General features: G+C 47.2%; 2 protein-coding genes across 5 annotated transcripts; one reads left to right on the forward strand and one right to left on the reverse strand.

Annotated features, from left to right (window-relative positions):
• The first annotated feature begins 1,082 nt into the window (after nt 1–1,082).
• Nucleotides 1,083–10,860, forward strand: hsf2 (heat shock transcription factor 2). Of its 2 annotated transcripts, none has more exons than XM_069705860.1 (12): nt 1,083–1,288; nt 1,605–1,713; nt 2,580–2,707; nt 3,054–3,178; nt 3,435–3,510; nt 3,775–3,836; nt 4,154–4,232; nt 6,535–6,689; nt 7,988–8,266; nt 8,669–8,771; nt 9,560–9,626; nt 9,825–10,860. In XM_069705860.1, the coding sequence occupies exons 1-12, from the start codon at nt 1,196–1,198 to the stop codon at nt 10,151–10,153; spliced, it is 1,605 nt and encodes a 534-aa protein (XP_069561961.1). In that variant the 5' UTR covers nt 1,083–1,195; the 3' UTR covers nt 10,154–10,860. The 2 variants fall into 2 exon arrangements, with proteins under 2 accessions (XP_069561961.1, XP_069561960.1); XM_069705859.1 differs by having other exon boundaries at nt 6,559–6,689.
• A 676-nt stretch (nt 10,861–11,536) lies between these two features.
• Nucleotides 11,537–15,803, reverse strand: serinc1 (serine incorporator 1). 3 transcript variants are annotated; one of them, XM_069705880.1, is made up of 10 exons: nt 15,678–15,803; nt 14,752–14,913; nt 14,457–14,650; nt 14,265–14,344; nt 13,992–14,129; nt 13,449–13,618; nt 13,207–13,363; nt 12,930–13,071; nt 12,617–12,841; nt 11,537–12,392 (listed from the first exon to the last, which is right to left on the reverse strand). In XM_069705880.1, the coding sequence occupies exons 1-10, from the start codon at nt 15,714–15,716 to the stop codon at nt 12,254–12,256; spliced, it is 1,446 nt and encodes a 481-aa protein (XP_069561981.1). In that variant the 5' UTR covers nt 15,717–15,803; the 3' UTR covers nt 11,537–12,253. The 3 variants fall into 3 exon arrangements, with proteins under 3 accessions (XP_069561981.1, XP_069561982.1, XP_069561983.1); XM_069705881.1 differs by having other exon boundaries at nt 13,273–13,363; nt 15,678–15,800; XM_069705882.1 differs by lacking the exon at nt 15,678–15,803 and adding an exon at nt 15,437–15,496.
• Between the last annotated feature and the right edge of the window lie 216 nt (nt 15,804–16,019).

A 16,019-nucleotide genomic window follows, 5' to 3' on the forward strand; every position in this document is an offset into this window, starting at 1 on the left:
TTTAATAACACCACAATATCAGTTTATTTATTAATACCACAACATCAGTTTATTTATTAACATCAGTTTATTTATTAACACCACAATATCAGTTTATTTATTAACAACATCAGTTTATTTACTAACACCACAACATCAGTTTATTTATCAACACCACATCATTTTATTTAATAACACCACAATATCAGTTTATTTATTAATACCACAACATCAGTTTATTTATTAACAACATCAGTTTATTTATTAACACGTCATCAATTTATTTATTAACACCACAACATCAGTTTGTTTATTAACATAAAACACCAGTTTATTTATTAACACCACAACATCCGTTTATTTATTAATACCAAAACATCAGTTTGTTTATTAATACCAAAACATCAGTTTGTTTATTAACACCACAACATTGGTCACACCTATTTGGGCGCCCAGCGCACCTGTGCTGCCTCCAGGTGGAATAAAACAGGGCCAGCTGGTCGACCACCTGGCATTTAGATGAACAAACATATTAACAATAGTCATGAACTGTTCAATATCTTAGAAATCTGATTTGAATTAGATTAGATTAGATTAGATTAGATTAGATTAGATTAGATTAGATTAGATTTGACTTTATTAATCCCACAGTGGGGGAATTCGGTCATCACAGCATCAAAGAAAACCAAAAAGTGCACACAAAATAAACATTTAGTGTAAGAAATAAGATAGATAAAAAAGTTTTTTTATTTTTTTTATTTTTTAGAATAAATACGCACACAGTCTATAAACACACACACAAAAACAAATAAAATAAAATACAAAAATAGATAAATAAAGTTAATAAAGTTCAGATTTCATTCAGTGGAATGGCAAAGTATATATATTTATGGCTGTGGTTGGGATTACTTGATATTTCCTGGGCGGACATTGATGGAATGTGTTTTAGTATGTAAAGATGACTCTGTCTTTTCAACATCTCTTTCCATTCATCGTCTGATTTCTTGATTTGAATGTTCAAACTCTCTGTTCGCTCTGAGCTCGATGTGAGCGCGCTTACGTAAAATCGTTTTGGACCAATCCACTCGCCGTTCACTGGAACCGGAAGTTGTCCGTATTTTTCCTGAGAGCGCAGCAGCATCTCATCCAGGCTCCCAGACACAGAAGACGTCGCGTATCTTCCCTCTCCCGGTGTGTCGGCGGTGAAATCTGAAGGATGAAACACAACTCGAACGTCCCAGCCTTCCTCACCAAGCTGTGGACGCTGGTGGAGGACGCGGACACCAACGGGCTGATCTGCTGGAGCCAGGTACTGCTAGCATGCTACTGCTAACGGGCAGCTAACGGGGCGAGCTGCTTTCATGAACAGTAGCTGCTCCAGCAGACAAGCGGGGGGGAGAGCAGAGGAGCTCAGCAGCCGGGCTTCCACCTCACCTGCTCGGGTCATTGTCGAGCTGTTAGCACGCTGTCGTGAAACAGCAGCTGTTCGTTTGATAGCTTGTTAACCACATCAGGCTCTGCGTCCCTTCAGCTCTCTGAGGCACCGTGGAGCAGTGGGGCGGCAAGTTCGAGTCCCGGAGCACCCGGCAGTCCTCCTACGTCATGGTTGTGTTCTTTGTTCGCAGGAAGGAAACAGCTTCCTGGTTCTGGACGAGCAGCGCTTCGCCAAAGAGATCCTGCCCAAGTTCTTCAAGCACAACAACATGGCGAGCTTCATCCGGCAGCTCAACATGTGTAAGACTTGAGTTCCGTCGCGTGTGTTTGTGTGTCCGTCCTCCACCGGGCCGGGTCAGAATCAGAACTTCATTTAGTATGCGAAACACCTGGAGTCATGTTTCTCTGTGTTGACGTCACACGGAGCACCAAACACGAAGCTACTGCTCTCACTTCTTCAGTCGTGGCTGGGGACCATGGTAACCATGGTAACCACAAGGTAGAGGTCACCATGGTTTCACCTCAGAGGTCCAGGTGTTCCTCTCTGCCTCAAATACTCTGCTTTAACATCTGTTTAACATTGAAACACAGATGTTGCTGCTGCTGCTGCTATTATTATTATTATTATTATTATTATTATTATTATTATTATGTGTTATGGGGTGGTGCAGTGGTTAGCATTGTCGCCTCACAGCAAAAAGGTTCCAGGCTCAAATCTGGGCCTGCGCCTTTTTGTGTGGAGTTTGCATGTTCTCTCTCTGCCTGTGTGGGTTCTCTCTGGGTACTCCAGCTTCCTCCCACCATCCAAAAACATAATTGGTTAAACAGGTTAATTGGTGATTCTACAAATTGCCCTTAGGTGTGAATGAGTGCGTGAATGGTCTTTGTTTCCTTCTGTCTCTACGTGTTGGCCCTGTGATAGATTGGCGACCTGTCCAGGGTGTACCCTGCCTTCGCCCAACGTGAGCTGGGATAGGCTCCAGCCCCCCGTGACCATGTTCAGGATAAAGCGGGTATAGATAATGGATGGATTATGTGTTATTATTTACATCCAATCTTAGAAATGAGCAAATTAAAGATGACTCAGCACGTTGAAGTCTTCTGATCTTGTGACATGTCAGCATCTTCACTGGAACATGCATTTATAAAGGGGTGTGTGTGTGTAGATGGATTCAGGAAGGTGATGCACATGGACACGGGCATTGTGAAGCAGGAGAGAGACGGTCCGGTGGAGTTTCAGCACCCGTACTTCAAACATGGACAGGATGACCTGCTGGAAAACATCAAGAGGAAGGTGGGAGTCATCATCTTCTTCATCATCATCATCATCACCATCACCACCACCACCATCACCTCTCTCTGTTCAGATGAAAGTAGTTAGAAAGGGATCCAAACTTCCTGGACTCAAACAAACACATGTAGTTGCTATTATCTAAATTAAACCAACCTGGATAATAAATCACTTCAGGTCACATGATCACATGGATTACATGTCACTCTGCATCAGCACCTCTGGAACCTCTGCCTGCTTCCTCTCATGTACCAGCTGATGTCACGTTCAGGCTCACAGAGACCCGCTACTCTTCGCTGTCTCCATATTTCCAGTGGGGGGACACACATGGTCTGATTCTGTCCTCCAGGTTTCTAACGCCCGGCCAGAGGACAACAAGATCCGACAGGAGGACCTGACCAAGATCCTGGCGAGTGTTCAGAGTGTTCACAGCAAACAGGAGAACATTGACGCCCGACTGGCAACACTCAAGAGGTGAGTGTACAGTCCTCAGCCCTGAACATTCACAAAGCAGCAGGAGCTCACAAGGAATGGGGCTTACAGGGGGCGGGGCTTCTGTTCACTGCAGGGACTCAAAGGGGGTGGGGCTCCTGTTCACTGCAGTTGCTCACAGGGGGCGGGGCTTCTGTTCACTGCAGGAGGCGGGTCTCCTGGTCACTGCAGGGACAAAAGGGGGCGGGGCTCCCCTGCTTGTCCTGTTCACTGTAAATATTCTGTTTCTGCTGTTTAGGGAGAACGAGGCTCTGTGGAGGGAGATCTCAGATCTGAGACAGAAACACGCTCACCAACAGCAGCTCATCAAAAAGGTGAGCGCTGCACCACCCCCACCAGTTACATCATCACATACACTCCCATCATGCATTTCTGTTCTCTGACAGAACTCTTATTGTACTTCCTAAGGGGGTTAAAACATTTCAGTCTCAGCAGTCAACGACACATGGTTACCAAGACAACCGTCTTTGGACATATGATGTGTTTTAAAAGATCAGAGTAATATTAGATGAAAGGTTGGTGGTGGACTGTGTGTTTTAGAGGAGAAGTGTTCATCTCAGTCTCTGTTGTTCTTCCAGCTGATACATTTCATCGTCACACTGGTGCAGAACAACCGCATCCTGAATCTAAAACGCAAACGGTGAGTTCACACTGTTCCAACTCACTAATGCATCCCCATCACTGTGGTTATTATTATATGATGTCATTCATCCTAACAGCAACTCCCACCTCCTTTAAAACAGCCTACTTTACTCTGCACATGTACCATGACATCATCTGTTTTCATTTTGTTTTTTTACAGTTATGTAAACTAATGAATTTACGATTGTCTTTCCTCACTGAGTGTGGTATTGATTAGAGTTTCATGTTTGTGAATGAATGATAGGTCATTGTTAATGGTCTGTTTAATGACATGCACATTACGGAGTGTGTGAACGGTTAATGTCTCTGTGACAGGCCAATTCTGATGAACAGCAACGGAAAGAAGACCAAATACATCCACCAGATCTATGAGGACAAAGTGTGCATGGAACAGGTCAGTGAACACTCAATCAGGTAGCTGGGTCAGGTTTTACTTCTCAGTGTGTCCCCTGGGAACAGACTTCTCAACACATCTGATCCTCTGAAGCAGCTGCTACATATACGGGTGATATCCTCTGGTCCAGAACCCTGCCTCTCTTCTCTCTCAGGTGTTCCTCTGTGGATCTGTTCTTGTGCTAAGGATCATTTAAATACAGGATCAACTATCAGCTCTCTGTGATATGAAGCAGAGTTGAGAGTAGAATCAGTGACTGCCAAGTCCAAACAACTGATGGTGGGACTCAAGGAGTTTAGAAATAAACGTCAGGTTGGAAATTGGTCTGTAGTTTCCTAAAACAGCTGATCAAGAGTCTGCTTTTTAAATAAAGGTTTAATTTAAGGTTTAAGTATTAATTAAAGGGAAGACTTCCTTAAAAAGTTTAGTTGGGATGGGATCTAACAGACAGCTAGAGGATCCAGATGAAGAAATAATTGCAGTTAGCTCAGAGAACTCAACAGGAGAGAAATGTTCAAGGTATAAATCTGGTCCCACAATTGCTTTCAGGGCTGCTGTGCTTAACATCACATCAGTGATGGTGGCAGGAAGGGTCTGCCTGATTCTCTCCCTAATAGTGAGAATTTTATTAGTAAAGAAGTTAATGAAGTCATTACTGCTGAGAGCTGAAAGAATAGAGGGCTCAACAGAATTGTGACTCTTTGTCAGCCTGCTACAGTGCTGAAAATAAACCTGGGGTTGTTCTTGTTGTCCTCTATTAATGATGAATAATATAAAGTCCTGGCCTTACGAAGAGCTTTCTTATATAATATTAGACTATCCTTCCAGGCAGGTGAAATTATTCTAAATTAGTGGAACTCCATTTCCTTTCCAGCTTTGTAGTCGCCTGCCTAGCAGAGCGTAGTTCTGAGTTGTACCATGGAGACAACTTCCTCTGGTTCATTAGTCTCTTCTTCAGAGGGGCGACATCATCTAGAGTTGTAGCAGAGATACTGCAGTGTTTTCTACCAGATGATCCACTTGTGCTGTACTAAGATCAACGTAGATGCCTTCCACCGCTTTAACACACGGCATCGAAGAGGATAAATTCAATTCAATTTTATTTATATAGCGCCAAATCACAACAGAGGTTATTTCATGGCACTTAACACATCAAAGTCCTTACAGCAAGACTTTACAATATTATACAGAGAAACCCAACAATTCAACAATTCCCACATAAGCTAGGAGGGAAAAAAACTCCTCTTTAAGGGAGAAAAACCTCCAACCGAAGGAAGAAAAACTCCCTTTAACAGGAAGAAACCTCCAACAGAACCAGACTCAGAGGTGGGCAGAGCATCTGTTAACAGAACCAGGCTCAGAGGTGGGCGGCCATCTGCCTCGACCGGTTGGGGTGAGAGGAGACCAGAGATAGAAAAGGACAGCATGTAAATTCAAATGTTAATAAAAAGTGGTCCAACAAAACAGGGTTTTAAGGAAATACAATTACATTTTCACTTTCCATGCCATACAACAGAACCAGATGGAGGGTGTGGTTACCACAGTGAGTGGGTTTATTTACATTCTGAGAAAAGCCTATAGAGTCTAATAATAAGCTAAAAGTAGAACTGAGGCTGTCGTTTGCCACGTCAACATGAATGTTAAAGTCAGCAACAGACCATAATACTACCACCACCAAACAACAGACCATAATACTACCACCACCAAACAACAGACCATAATACTACCACCACCAAAAAACAGACCGTAATTCTACCACCACCAAACAACAGACCATAATACTACTACCACCACCAAACAACAGACCATAATAGTACCACCGCCACCAAACTCAAAGTAGAGATGTCAATCAGACCGGTTCACTTGTCCATGCCACCAAACAACAGACCATAATACTACCACCACCAAACAACAGATCTTTTTAAATCTCCGACCGACTCACTGACATCACAACATCTTCTGTGGAGGCCTCTTTATGTCTCAGCATGATGACATCACACACTTCACCAGCGCAGAGGTGAGTAGAGATGTCAATCAGACCGGTTCACGTGTCCATCAATCAGGAGCTTCTGATCACTGCGACCTGGTTCTGATCTGATGGACCTGACAGTGAGATGAAAGTGTGAATGAGGTGGACTTCTGTGTTTTATTATTTAGGTTATGAAGTGTGATGTCATTAGTTGAGAGGATATCACCTCCATCAGCAGCTGTAGGATGTGTCATTCAGACGGGTTGAAGAAGTCTCATGGGATGAAGGGTGTTTTCCTATGATCGTGTGTGTGTGTGTGTGTGTGGTACTGAGTTGTGTGTCTGTGTGTCCTGTCAGTCGTCTGTCAGTCTGAACAGAGTGAACAGCTCCGAGACGTCGGATGACGTCATCGTCTGTAACCTGGCGGAGAGCGATGCCGAGGGGACGGCAGAGGTCACAGAGGGGTCGCCCAGGGGCTACGAGCAGGGGTGAGTCATCACTCTCTTCATCACTCTCTTCATCAGTTGTCAGAAGGCTGTCTACCTGTGCAGGTAGTGTAGAAGAAGTCAGTGGGAGGAGTTTCGTTCTTTGCAGTTCATACATTATTGTATCAGTTTAGACACCAAGCGCCTGATTTACTAAATGTCTGCGTTTGTAAAATTACGTGCTAAAAATGTCCCAGCTGATCGACTAACGATGTGCAGTGAGGATTGCATCTTTCAAATGTGCAGTTTAACACACGTTGTCCATTCTGTGTGTTAGCCTACATATATATGTAATATTGGCTGTTTCTACCGGAAGGTGCAAAATACTGGGAGGGAAACATGCAAACCAATTTAGCACCCGAAACGATATTTACTGAACCTGGAAATAGAAACGTGAGAAGTGATTGTTAGTACGACTGAAAGGTATTAATCAGATGAACATCATGAGAGAGGGCTGCTCTTATTGTGAAGGAGACACAGTAAACTACATGATGCGTAAAGGACGAGGTTTTACACCTGTGGAAACATGTTTGAGATGACAGATGTAAAAATTATTCAGACATATCGTTTGTCCAACGATGACATTTCTGAGTTATTGAATTGAACTGAATGATGATTGACAGCCAACAACAAGGAGGAGCCACAAAATACCAGCATTTAATAAAACTTCTTCCGACTCAGCATTTTGCTGCCTCTGGGTCGTTCCAGCGTATCTCTGCTTGGATATCCCACCCTGTCCTGTTATTCAGGTGTGCTGTCACAGGTCCTGAATGTGTCCTGCAGAATTCACAGGTAGCTTCTTAAGGTTCACGAGCACTCGCGAGGAACTGAATGAAAAGTCACCTGCTCATCACAGAAAGATTTGGACATGCTGATCGGTGTATGTTAGAGGATCTCATCCATCGTCCTCCTCTTTTATTTGCAGACGTTTTATTATTAAGCCTTTTTTTTTCTCGCCTTTTTGTTTTTCCCACAGTATTTACTTTCTTGCTCATAATCTCCTATAAAGTGTTTTGTTCTTGTCATATTTATATTTCTTAATTTCAATGGGATCAGATTTCCTTTTGCGGATGCTGTTTTCCATTGCTGGAATCACTTTTAACACATGCAAACCCCTCATTTAAATACAGCGACCGGCACCTGATATCAGTGGAAATCGTAGTGAATTGAGCCCTAACGGTTTGTAGCTCCTTGACGTGCTGATTCAGCAGGTTTCTGCAGTGATGCAAAGGGAGCTGCCGCTATGTTCACCTGTCCGGTAGTGACCTGGCTTCATCTCTGTAACGGCGTTTCTCCATCAGGGAGGTGGAGATCGTGCAGGTGGAGCTGGACAGCTACGCGGTGCAGCCAGTGGAGACAGAGGCGAGCACCACCTGCACAGAAGACACGAAACGGTCGGAGGCGGGCGCGTCGGCAGCAGATGACGGCCAGAGGAGCAGCACCTCCGACGGCCCGGCGACCAGCGGCGCCCTGCAGCTCAACAAGCCCTCCGGCCTGAGTCTGGAGGACCCCATGAAGATGATGGACTCCATCCTGAACGAGAACGGAGTCATCTCGCAGAACATCAACCTGCTGGGCAAGTGAGTACCAGCCTCCGTTATATATCAAGATATTATTTTATTTATCAGGATATCATTTTATATATCAGGATATTATTTTATATATCTGGACATCATTTAGATTTAGATTAGATTCGATTTGACTTTATTAATCCCACAGTGGGGACATTTATTCGTCACAGCAGCATAGAAAAAAAAGTGCACACAATATGAACAAATGTACAAATACTTTATGAAATATAGGAAATAAGATAGATAAAAAAATATATATTATTTTAGAAAAAAATAAGAGGAATGAACAAAAATACACAAAAACACAGACTATATACACAAAAACAAATAAAATATAAATGAATACAGTTTGGAATGATGAATGTAAATGTAATGTACAGTAATAAGAGTGTGTCCTCTGTGTCCTCTCAGGGTGGAGCTCATGGACTACCTGGACAGCATTGACTGCAGTCTGGAGGACTTCCAGGCTATGCTGTATGGGAAACAGTTTGGGGTTGACTTTGATGCTCTCGAGGTAAAACGACTCATGGACACACCTGTCCATTAGCTCCTCCCACTCTGAACACCTCACAGCAGGTTGAACCGCAGACAGTGGACAAACATGTCCTCCTCTGTGAAGACAGCTGGGAACAACAAAGTGAGATATGGAGGGACCTTCTCTGAAGAACAGACAGTTGGTGACTCTGTAGAGATGTGAGACAGGACAGCAGAGACAGGGTGTCTGTCTACACTGAAAGTCTTACAGGGAGAATCTGGAATAAAACAGATTGACAAACACCTGTTAGATGATTGTATTCCTGTCTCGGTGGACGTGTCCCTGTGTTGGACTGGAGTGATGGAGGATGTCTTCACGGTCAGGACAGACAGGTGCAGTGATCACGGACAATTCTGCAGGTGTTCTCCGTTGTTCTGATCCGTTCTGCAGGTGTTCTTCTCCATGTTGTCCGTTAGCGTTTCTTCACACTCCCACCTGAACGTTACTATGAGGACAACGACTGAGAGTTGATCCAATCATTTGATGCCCAAAGATAGTTGTGGGTTGTCTTTTGTTCCCGGCTGTGGACAGACTGTCTTGGCTATAGAGGAGCAGGTCTGTGATCAGGAACACTCGGGAGCACACAGCTCATCGAACGTCTCCGACACAGAGGTCCGAAAAACAGTCTGCGGGCTGGAGGACCGTCTCGTTTCTGAACTTGCATTCTAATATTTTCAATCAGTTTTAATGTTCTTCAAACTGTCACGTCCAGAAGCTTCTGTTGGTCTGCAGCCCGCGCCGTCTCATGTCGTTCTGTGTGTTTTCAGGAGACCGTGTCCTCTAAAGACAACAGCTCACCACTGAACAGAGGCAGGACGGAGAAGGACAACACGGGTCAGTGAGAACACACCCACCACACCCACGCTCACCTGAGATGGACTAAAACCGGCCGTGACACAACCACGTACACTCTGTTCAGACATGGGGTGTTTTTAAAGAGCTCATACCAACAGACCAAACCCGACAGAACAAACCCATATATCTGAACACTGACTTGATGTCCCTGTGATGTCTCCTTTGTCCTGTGTTCAGATAAGCAGCTGATCCAGTACACCTCCTGCCCCCTGCTGGCCTTCCTCGATGGCTGCAGCCCTCCTCCGGAGCTGGAGCTGGAGCTGGACACCTCCAGCAGCAGCAGCAGCAGCAGCAGCTCCACCCACCTCCAGCCCTCCTCCAGCTGCACCGAGCCCCCCTCGGACCTGCTGGACTCCAGCCTGGAGGTGAAGCTGCCCCCCCGCAGCTCCCTGATCCGCCTGGAGCCTCTGACGGAGGCCGAGGCCAGCGAGGAGACGCTCTTTTACCTGTGTGAACTGAGTCCTATTGCAGACGAGGCCGACTGCACCCAGCTGAGCCAAGTGTGAGGCAGCGAATGGACGTCCACCGCCGTCCTCCACCCTCTGTCCACAGTTCACAGTCCACAGGGGTCTGTAGGGGTCTGTCCACAGTCCACCGAGGTCTGTCCACAGTCCACAGGGGTCTGTCCATAGACTGTGACGACACAACACACAGCTCCATCCGCAGGACGGACAAATGTCCACACATCACTGAAGAAGAGTCTCCCCTCATCATCATCATCACCACCACATGGACCTTTGTCTCTATCAACAGTAAACATCTGTAGTTCCTCTACTTCCTGTTCACATCACTGGCGCATGATGGGAGATGTAGTCTGAATGTCCAAAACACTCCAATCTCAAACAACTAGTGTCTGTTCCCCCACACCGTCCAGCTGAGACATGCGGAGACAGACAGAGACCGGGACAGACAGACAGACTAGCAGGGACAGACCCATGTGGGACTGTCTCGGTCTTCACTTCTACAGTTTGAATGTTTTATTCAATGCAAATGTCTCAATTGTAAAAATGTCACGAAAGACACTCAACTTCATGAGACAGATGAGGACATCAGCCTGTGTCTCATCTCCTCCACCATCACACGGTGTCCTCACCTTTCTGAACCTTTGTATATACGTCTGAAGTCTATTTATTGATCAGTTTCTCTTCCTTTGTGTCTGTGTACACTACTGGGACTGTCCACAGGGCGGCAGTCCCTTAGACAACGTGTCTTCAGATAGCAGTCCCTCAGACAGCGTGTCTTCAGTGTCTCAGCTTCTTCTCTTTGACTTCAGACATGGGAAAGTGAGTTTTCTTTGATGGACGTGGAGAGCTGGGACAGAGACGGAGGACTGCACATGAAGCTGTGCTCTGTCCCCGTCCCCCTCACAGTGTCCTCTTCACTAGGTGAGACTGTCAGACACAAACTTTCCTCTGATGTGAATCTGTCCTTCTGCAGTATGAAATAAAGCTGAGTGGTTCCAGGGTCAAAGGCCACTTATTACATCATCTGCTGCTCACTCTAAACAACCCTTTTTAGATAAATCTTCATCTTCTCTGATGACACACCCACCTCCTCAGAGCCATGCGCTCCAATCTGATTGGTCGGGAGGCGAGGCAAATTCAAACGAGAACCAATCAGAAGGATGAATTATAATCTACATAGAAGCTTTTTAAAGAAAACAATGTAATTTAGAATGATAAATAACTTAATATCACATTCTTTCACTAACTGGTTAAAGTAAACACACTGAACAGAGTGAAAAAACGCAGCAAACAAACACATTAAATACACACTGAACACAGTGAATACACAAAGTAAACACACACCAAACACAGTAAATACACACTGAACACAGTGAATACAAAAAGTAAACACACTGAACACAATAAACACACAGTAAACAGGTATTCTCCTCCCTCCGTTTTATTAAATCAGTTACAACATGGTTTTAGTTGAAGAGAAAAAGATCAAATCACAGTTAAACATGTAGAAGATCATGTTTCCATGTCGTTTCCATGTTGATACTAAACACCACTTCAATAACTTATCAGAGATCAGCAAACACTGTTTACAGGTAAGGTCAAAGGTCAGAGCAAATCAGAAGCAACACTAACAGGAACGCTGTGTAGAGGTGTGTGTGTTTGTGTGTTTGCAGGCTGATCACTAATTACACACAGTGCTCATGCATGGTGACACAACCACAGCTCTAACCCAGCAGCAGTTATCTACATCATCATCATCATCATCATCATCAACAACCTCCTCCTCACATACAACTACTGTTAATGTCACAGAGTTTCAGGGGAAGCATGCAGCTGTGTTCACAAAAAGAAAACATCCACGAAGTTTAACAGGAATATTTACACCAGCAGGGGGCGCACTACGACAGGCTGCTGAGGGTTGGTCCACCTGAGGGGGCGGAGCTGCAATCAGGACCAGCTCTCTGATCATCACCGCTGCAGGAGAGCCTCGGCCAATCAGAGGGCAGGGGGACGGCAGCCCCGCCCCTCCGGCAGGGCCTGACTCAGCGAGCTACCGACTGTTTGACTGAAACTAAACACAGGGGAGGAGCATAGGCGTGTCCTAGTGGAGCGTGGACTTGTCCTAGTGGAGGGACTGACGGCTCATTCGAAGTCTCTGTTGACCAGAACCAGCGGCGCCGCCAGCGTCCACACGTAGAGGAACACGCAGATCCAGCTGGATGAGATCTTCACCCACACCGAAGGCCAGCGGCTCGTCATCGCCTCGTAGTTGGAATCAGGGCTGCAGACACACAACACAAACACACAATGACGGACCGCCACAAAACATCACACGTCACACAACATCACACAACAACACACATCACACAACGTCACACAACATCACATCATCACACAACAACACACACACTCCACAGATGTGTTCCCACCAGGTGGAAGAGTTCAGGAATATGAAAGGAGTGATGCTGAGCTAACATCAGCTGTCCCGTCGTCATGGTTACCGACCTGTACCAGTTGGTGAGCGTCATCATAATGTAGAGGGACGCCAGGAACAGCATGAAGTGGAAGAAGGAGTACGAGTACGTGACGCCGTCCTTCTCGTTGTCCACGGCTCGGTTGGGAGTGCCGGCCTCCTCCGAGCCGTCGCTCTGCGGTCCGTCTTCGATCAGCGCCGACTCGTCGCTGGTCAGAGTCAGTTTGTTCACCTGTGCGTTGGACGAGTTCCGGATGCTGACGGAGGGACGGAGACAACAGGAAGTGATGCAGCAAAATCACAGGAAACACGCCTGCAGGTCGCTGAGCGACGGCTGAAGCTCACCTCGAGTACAGGACACACATGAGGAACAGGATCAATCCCACAATCCCCTGGGCGTCCCACCACTGGACCACTCGGTCCGGACCCGCTGGACTGGTGCTGTTCAGACCGATGATGGACAGAAGGCTCGGGTTACACTTCCTGTCTGAGGACGACAATAGAGAACACCCAGAGATGGTGACTGCAGGAAGAACGTGTCCTCACAGGACCCTTGACACGTTTATGACACGTCACTAACCCGTCCTCTCTAACCCGTCCTCTCTAACGCGTCCTCTCTAACCCGTCCTCTCTAACCCATCCTCTCTAACCCGTCCTCTCCAACGCGTCCAGAGGGTGGGGGTCTTACCGGGCTCGTTGGTCATGGCGGACCAGGTCAGGTACATGGTGTACAGGGTCACCAGGGAGGACTGCAGCAGGCCGGACCGCGGCTGGGACTCCTGGACACACAGCAGCAGTGTTAGCAGGAAACCCACCTGAGGGTAGCTCCTACCTGTCAGTGTGAACAATGTGCGGGGGCTGGACCTGGATCTGAGGCAGGATGGACATGACGGAGGCTCCGACGCAGAGCAGCATGTTGATGCTGATGAAGACCTTGTTCTCAGTACAGCCGTCAGAGTGGGTGTAGTAGACGAAGAAGAGCACCAGGGACACCAGGGACAGGACGTAGTTCAGAGCAGTGACGGACAGCAGAGCTGGGGACACACACACAAGGTCTGTTACACACAGTACACACACACACCTGTTACACAAGGTACACACACAGAGTATTAAACAGGCACGTGACGGACAGCCCGACAGCTGGAACCATAGCTGGAACCGAAGCTGGAACTACAGCTGGGGCCGCAGCTGGAACCGAAGCTGGAACTACAGCTGGGACCACAGCTGGCACCGCAGCTGGAACCACAACTGGAACCACAACTGGAACCACAGCTGGAACCACAGCTGGAACTAAAGCTGGAACCACAGCTGCAAATACAGCAGGAACTACAGCTGGAACCACAACTGGAACCACAGCTGGAACCACAGCTGGAACCCCATGGAGCTCCAGGTCTCTCTGTGTCTTACCTGCATACCAGCAGCGAGAGTTGCCCTCCTCCATCTTCTCCACCCACGACTCGTTCCAGGAGTGAGCGAAGTCAATGAGGAGGACGAGCTGGATGAGGATGAAGCAGAAGGCTCCTGCCATGCCGACGTAGAACCACACTGTGGAACAGAGAGAACGTTGCATCATCAGCACCCTGAAGGTGTGTTTCCTGCTGGCTGACGTAGGTCTCTTTAACCCTTTCGATCAGATGTTCTGCAGGCAGCGTTCGGTACTGCTTCCTGTCCAGAACTCACCGGTGGTGAACGGACCCTCGGAGATGAAGAAGGATCCGATGGTGATGGCAGCAGCTGCTGCAAACTTAAAGAACCAGAACCTGGAAAACATGACAGGATTCAATCACTCATTTTCAACATCAGGATTCAGCTCCTGTGATCAGCTGCTCATCAGACCATGGGGCTGGGTGGAGGTGGGCGGGGCTCACTCACCCGTTATGCAGCGCTGCTCGGGGGTCATGGCTACTCTTCACTTTGATCATGAGCAGGGAGAACAGCAGGAAGAACATGGCCATCCCGAAGCACACGCGGTACACGGCCTTGTAGCCCACCAGCACGTCACAGTTCACGTGGCCCTCCACGCCGGGGATGGACGACCCCGCCCCTCCCTCACAGAAACCTGGGATCTGTAGAGCAGAAGAAGAAGAGGGGGAGGATGTGACCACCTTCATCCATCCTCTCACTGTGTGTGTGTCAGGGAAGTGTGTGTGTGTGTGTGTGTGTGTACCTTCTTCAGCTGCACCTCCATGCCAGGCATCAGCATGATACAGGCCACGCCCACTCCCAGCAGCAGGAAGAAGGCGTAGATGAGGCGAGTCACGGTGGAGTTATTCCCACTGGGGCAGCAGCTACATAGCAGGCAAGGGGCGCTGCCACACAGGCACGGGATCTACACACGCACACGCACGCACGCACACACACACAGAGAGAGAGAGAGACACACACACACACACACACTATTACTATTAGAACTATTAGTGAGCAGCATGAGGAGACATGGAATCAGCTGCTCCGCCTCCTGGCAGCAGCTCGTGGGTGGAGCTCTGAGGGTGGATGCATGTCGCAATCAAAGCCCCCCCTGCTGAAATCCGACTCTGTTTACCGGCCGCGGCGGTGACATCACACCCATGCGATGTGTTGACATCATGAACAGCTGCGAGTTCACCGACATGAAGACGAACGAGTCAAAAATCAGCTGGTAGGACATCTACTGACGGAGACACCGCGGGACAGCACTGTTTACTCCACCCTGAACGCACCATCCTGTTCACTCCACCTTGAACGCACCATCTTTTTTTACTCCACCCTGAACGCACGGTGTTTACTCCACCATCTTGTTTAATGCACCCTGAAAGCACTATCCTGTTCACTCCACCCTGAACGCACCATCCTGTTAGCTCTGTTTAACTTACCCTGAACGCACCATCTTGTTTACTTCACCCTGAACGCACCATCTTGCTCCGCTCCAATCTGTCTGTCTCTCCGTGTGTGTGTGTGTGTGTGTGTGTGTGTGTGTGTGTGTGTGTGTGTGTGTGTGTGTGTGTGTCTGCGGCGGCCTGCTGTTTTGTTGTGCGCAATCATGGCGGCATTGGTGGTTTCGACGCAGCTGGTGACAACAACAACAACAACACATGACGTGTGTCCGCTCCTCACCCAGCTGGCCATGGAGCAGAGTCCGAGAACTGCTCCCATGATTCCCGATGTTTGTTCCTTTGTGCTGTTGTTCAGTCCGGTGCTGGTGACTCCGAGAAGATGGATGATCTGACTCTTCTTCTTCTGACACCACTCAGGCTGGAGATGCTCATCAGCGCGCGGCTGCCCTCTACAGGACGTCTGCTGCAGGACGTCTGCTACCCCACATATATATATATACACACACATATATATATATATATATATATATACACACATATACATACATACATATATACACATACATACAGTAAATATATACACATATATATCTATAGATATATATCTATCTATCTATATATA

Source organism: Brachyistius frenatus, unplaced genomic scaffold, assembly GCF_029030835.1.
Source record: "Brachyistius frenatus isolate BFR_SWC_R1_liver_20210118 unplaced genomic scaffold, ASM2903083v1 Contig_59, whole genome shotgun sequence".
Lineage (NCBI taxonomy): Eukaryota > Metazoa > Chordata > Actinopteri > Embiotocidae > Brachyistius > Brachyistius frenatus.

Excerpts from the sequence above, each read along its gene's own strand:
- hsf2 (XM_069705860.1), top strand. The coding sequence starts at position 1,196 with ATGAAACACAACTCGAACGTCCCAGCCTTCCTCACCAAGCTGTGGACG. Across the intron at positions 4,233-6,534 it reads ACAAAGTGTGCATGGAACAG|TTGTGTGTCTGTGTGTCCTG; the intron begins GTCAGTGAACAC and ends TGTGGTACTGAG. Across the intron at positions 6,690-7,987 it reads CCCAGGGGCTACGAGCAGGG|GGAGGTGGAGATCGTGCAGG; the intron begins GTGAGTCATCAC and ends TTTCTCCATCAG.
- serinc1 (XM_069705880.1), bottom strand. The coding sequence starts at position 15,716 with ATGGGAGCAGTTCTCGGACTCTGCTCCATGGCCAGCTGG. Across the intron at positions 14,651-14,751 it reads TGGAGGTGCAGCTGAAGAAG|ATCCCAGGTTTCTGTGAGGG; the intron begins GTACACACACAC and ends TCTGCTCTACAG. Across the intron at positions 14,130-14,264 it reads CGAGGGTCCGTTCACCACCG|TGTGGTTCTACGTCGGCATG; the intron begins GTGAGTTCTGGA and ends TCTGTTCCACAG.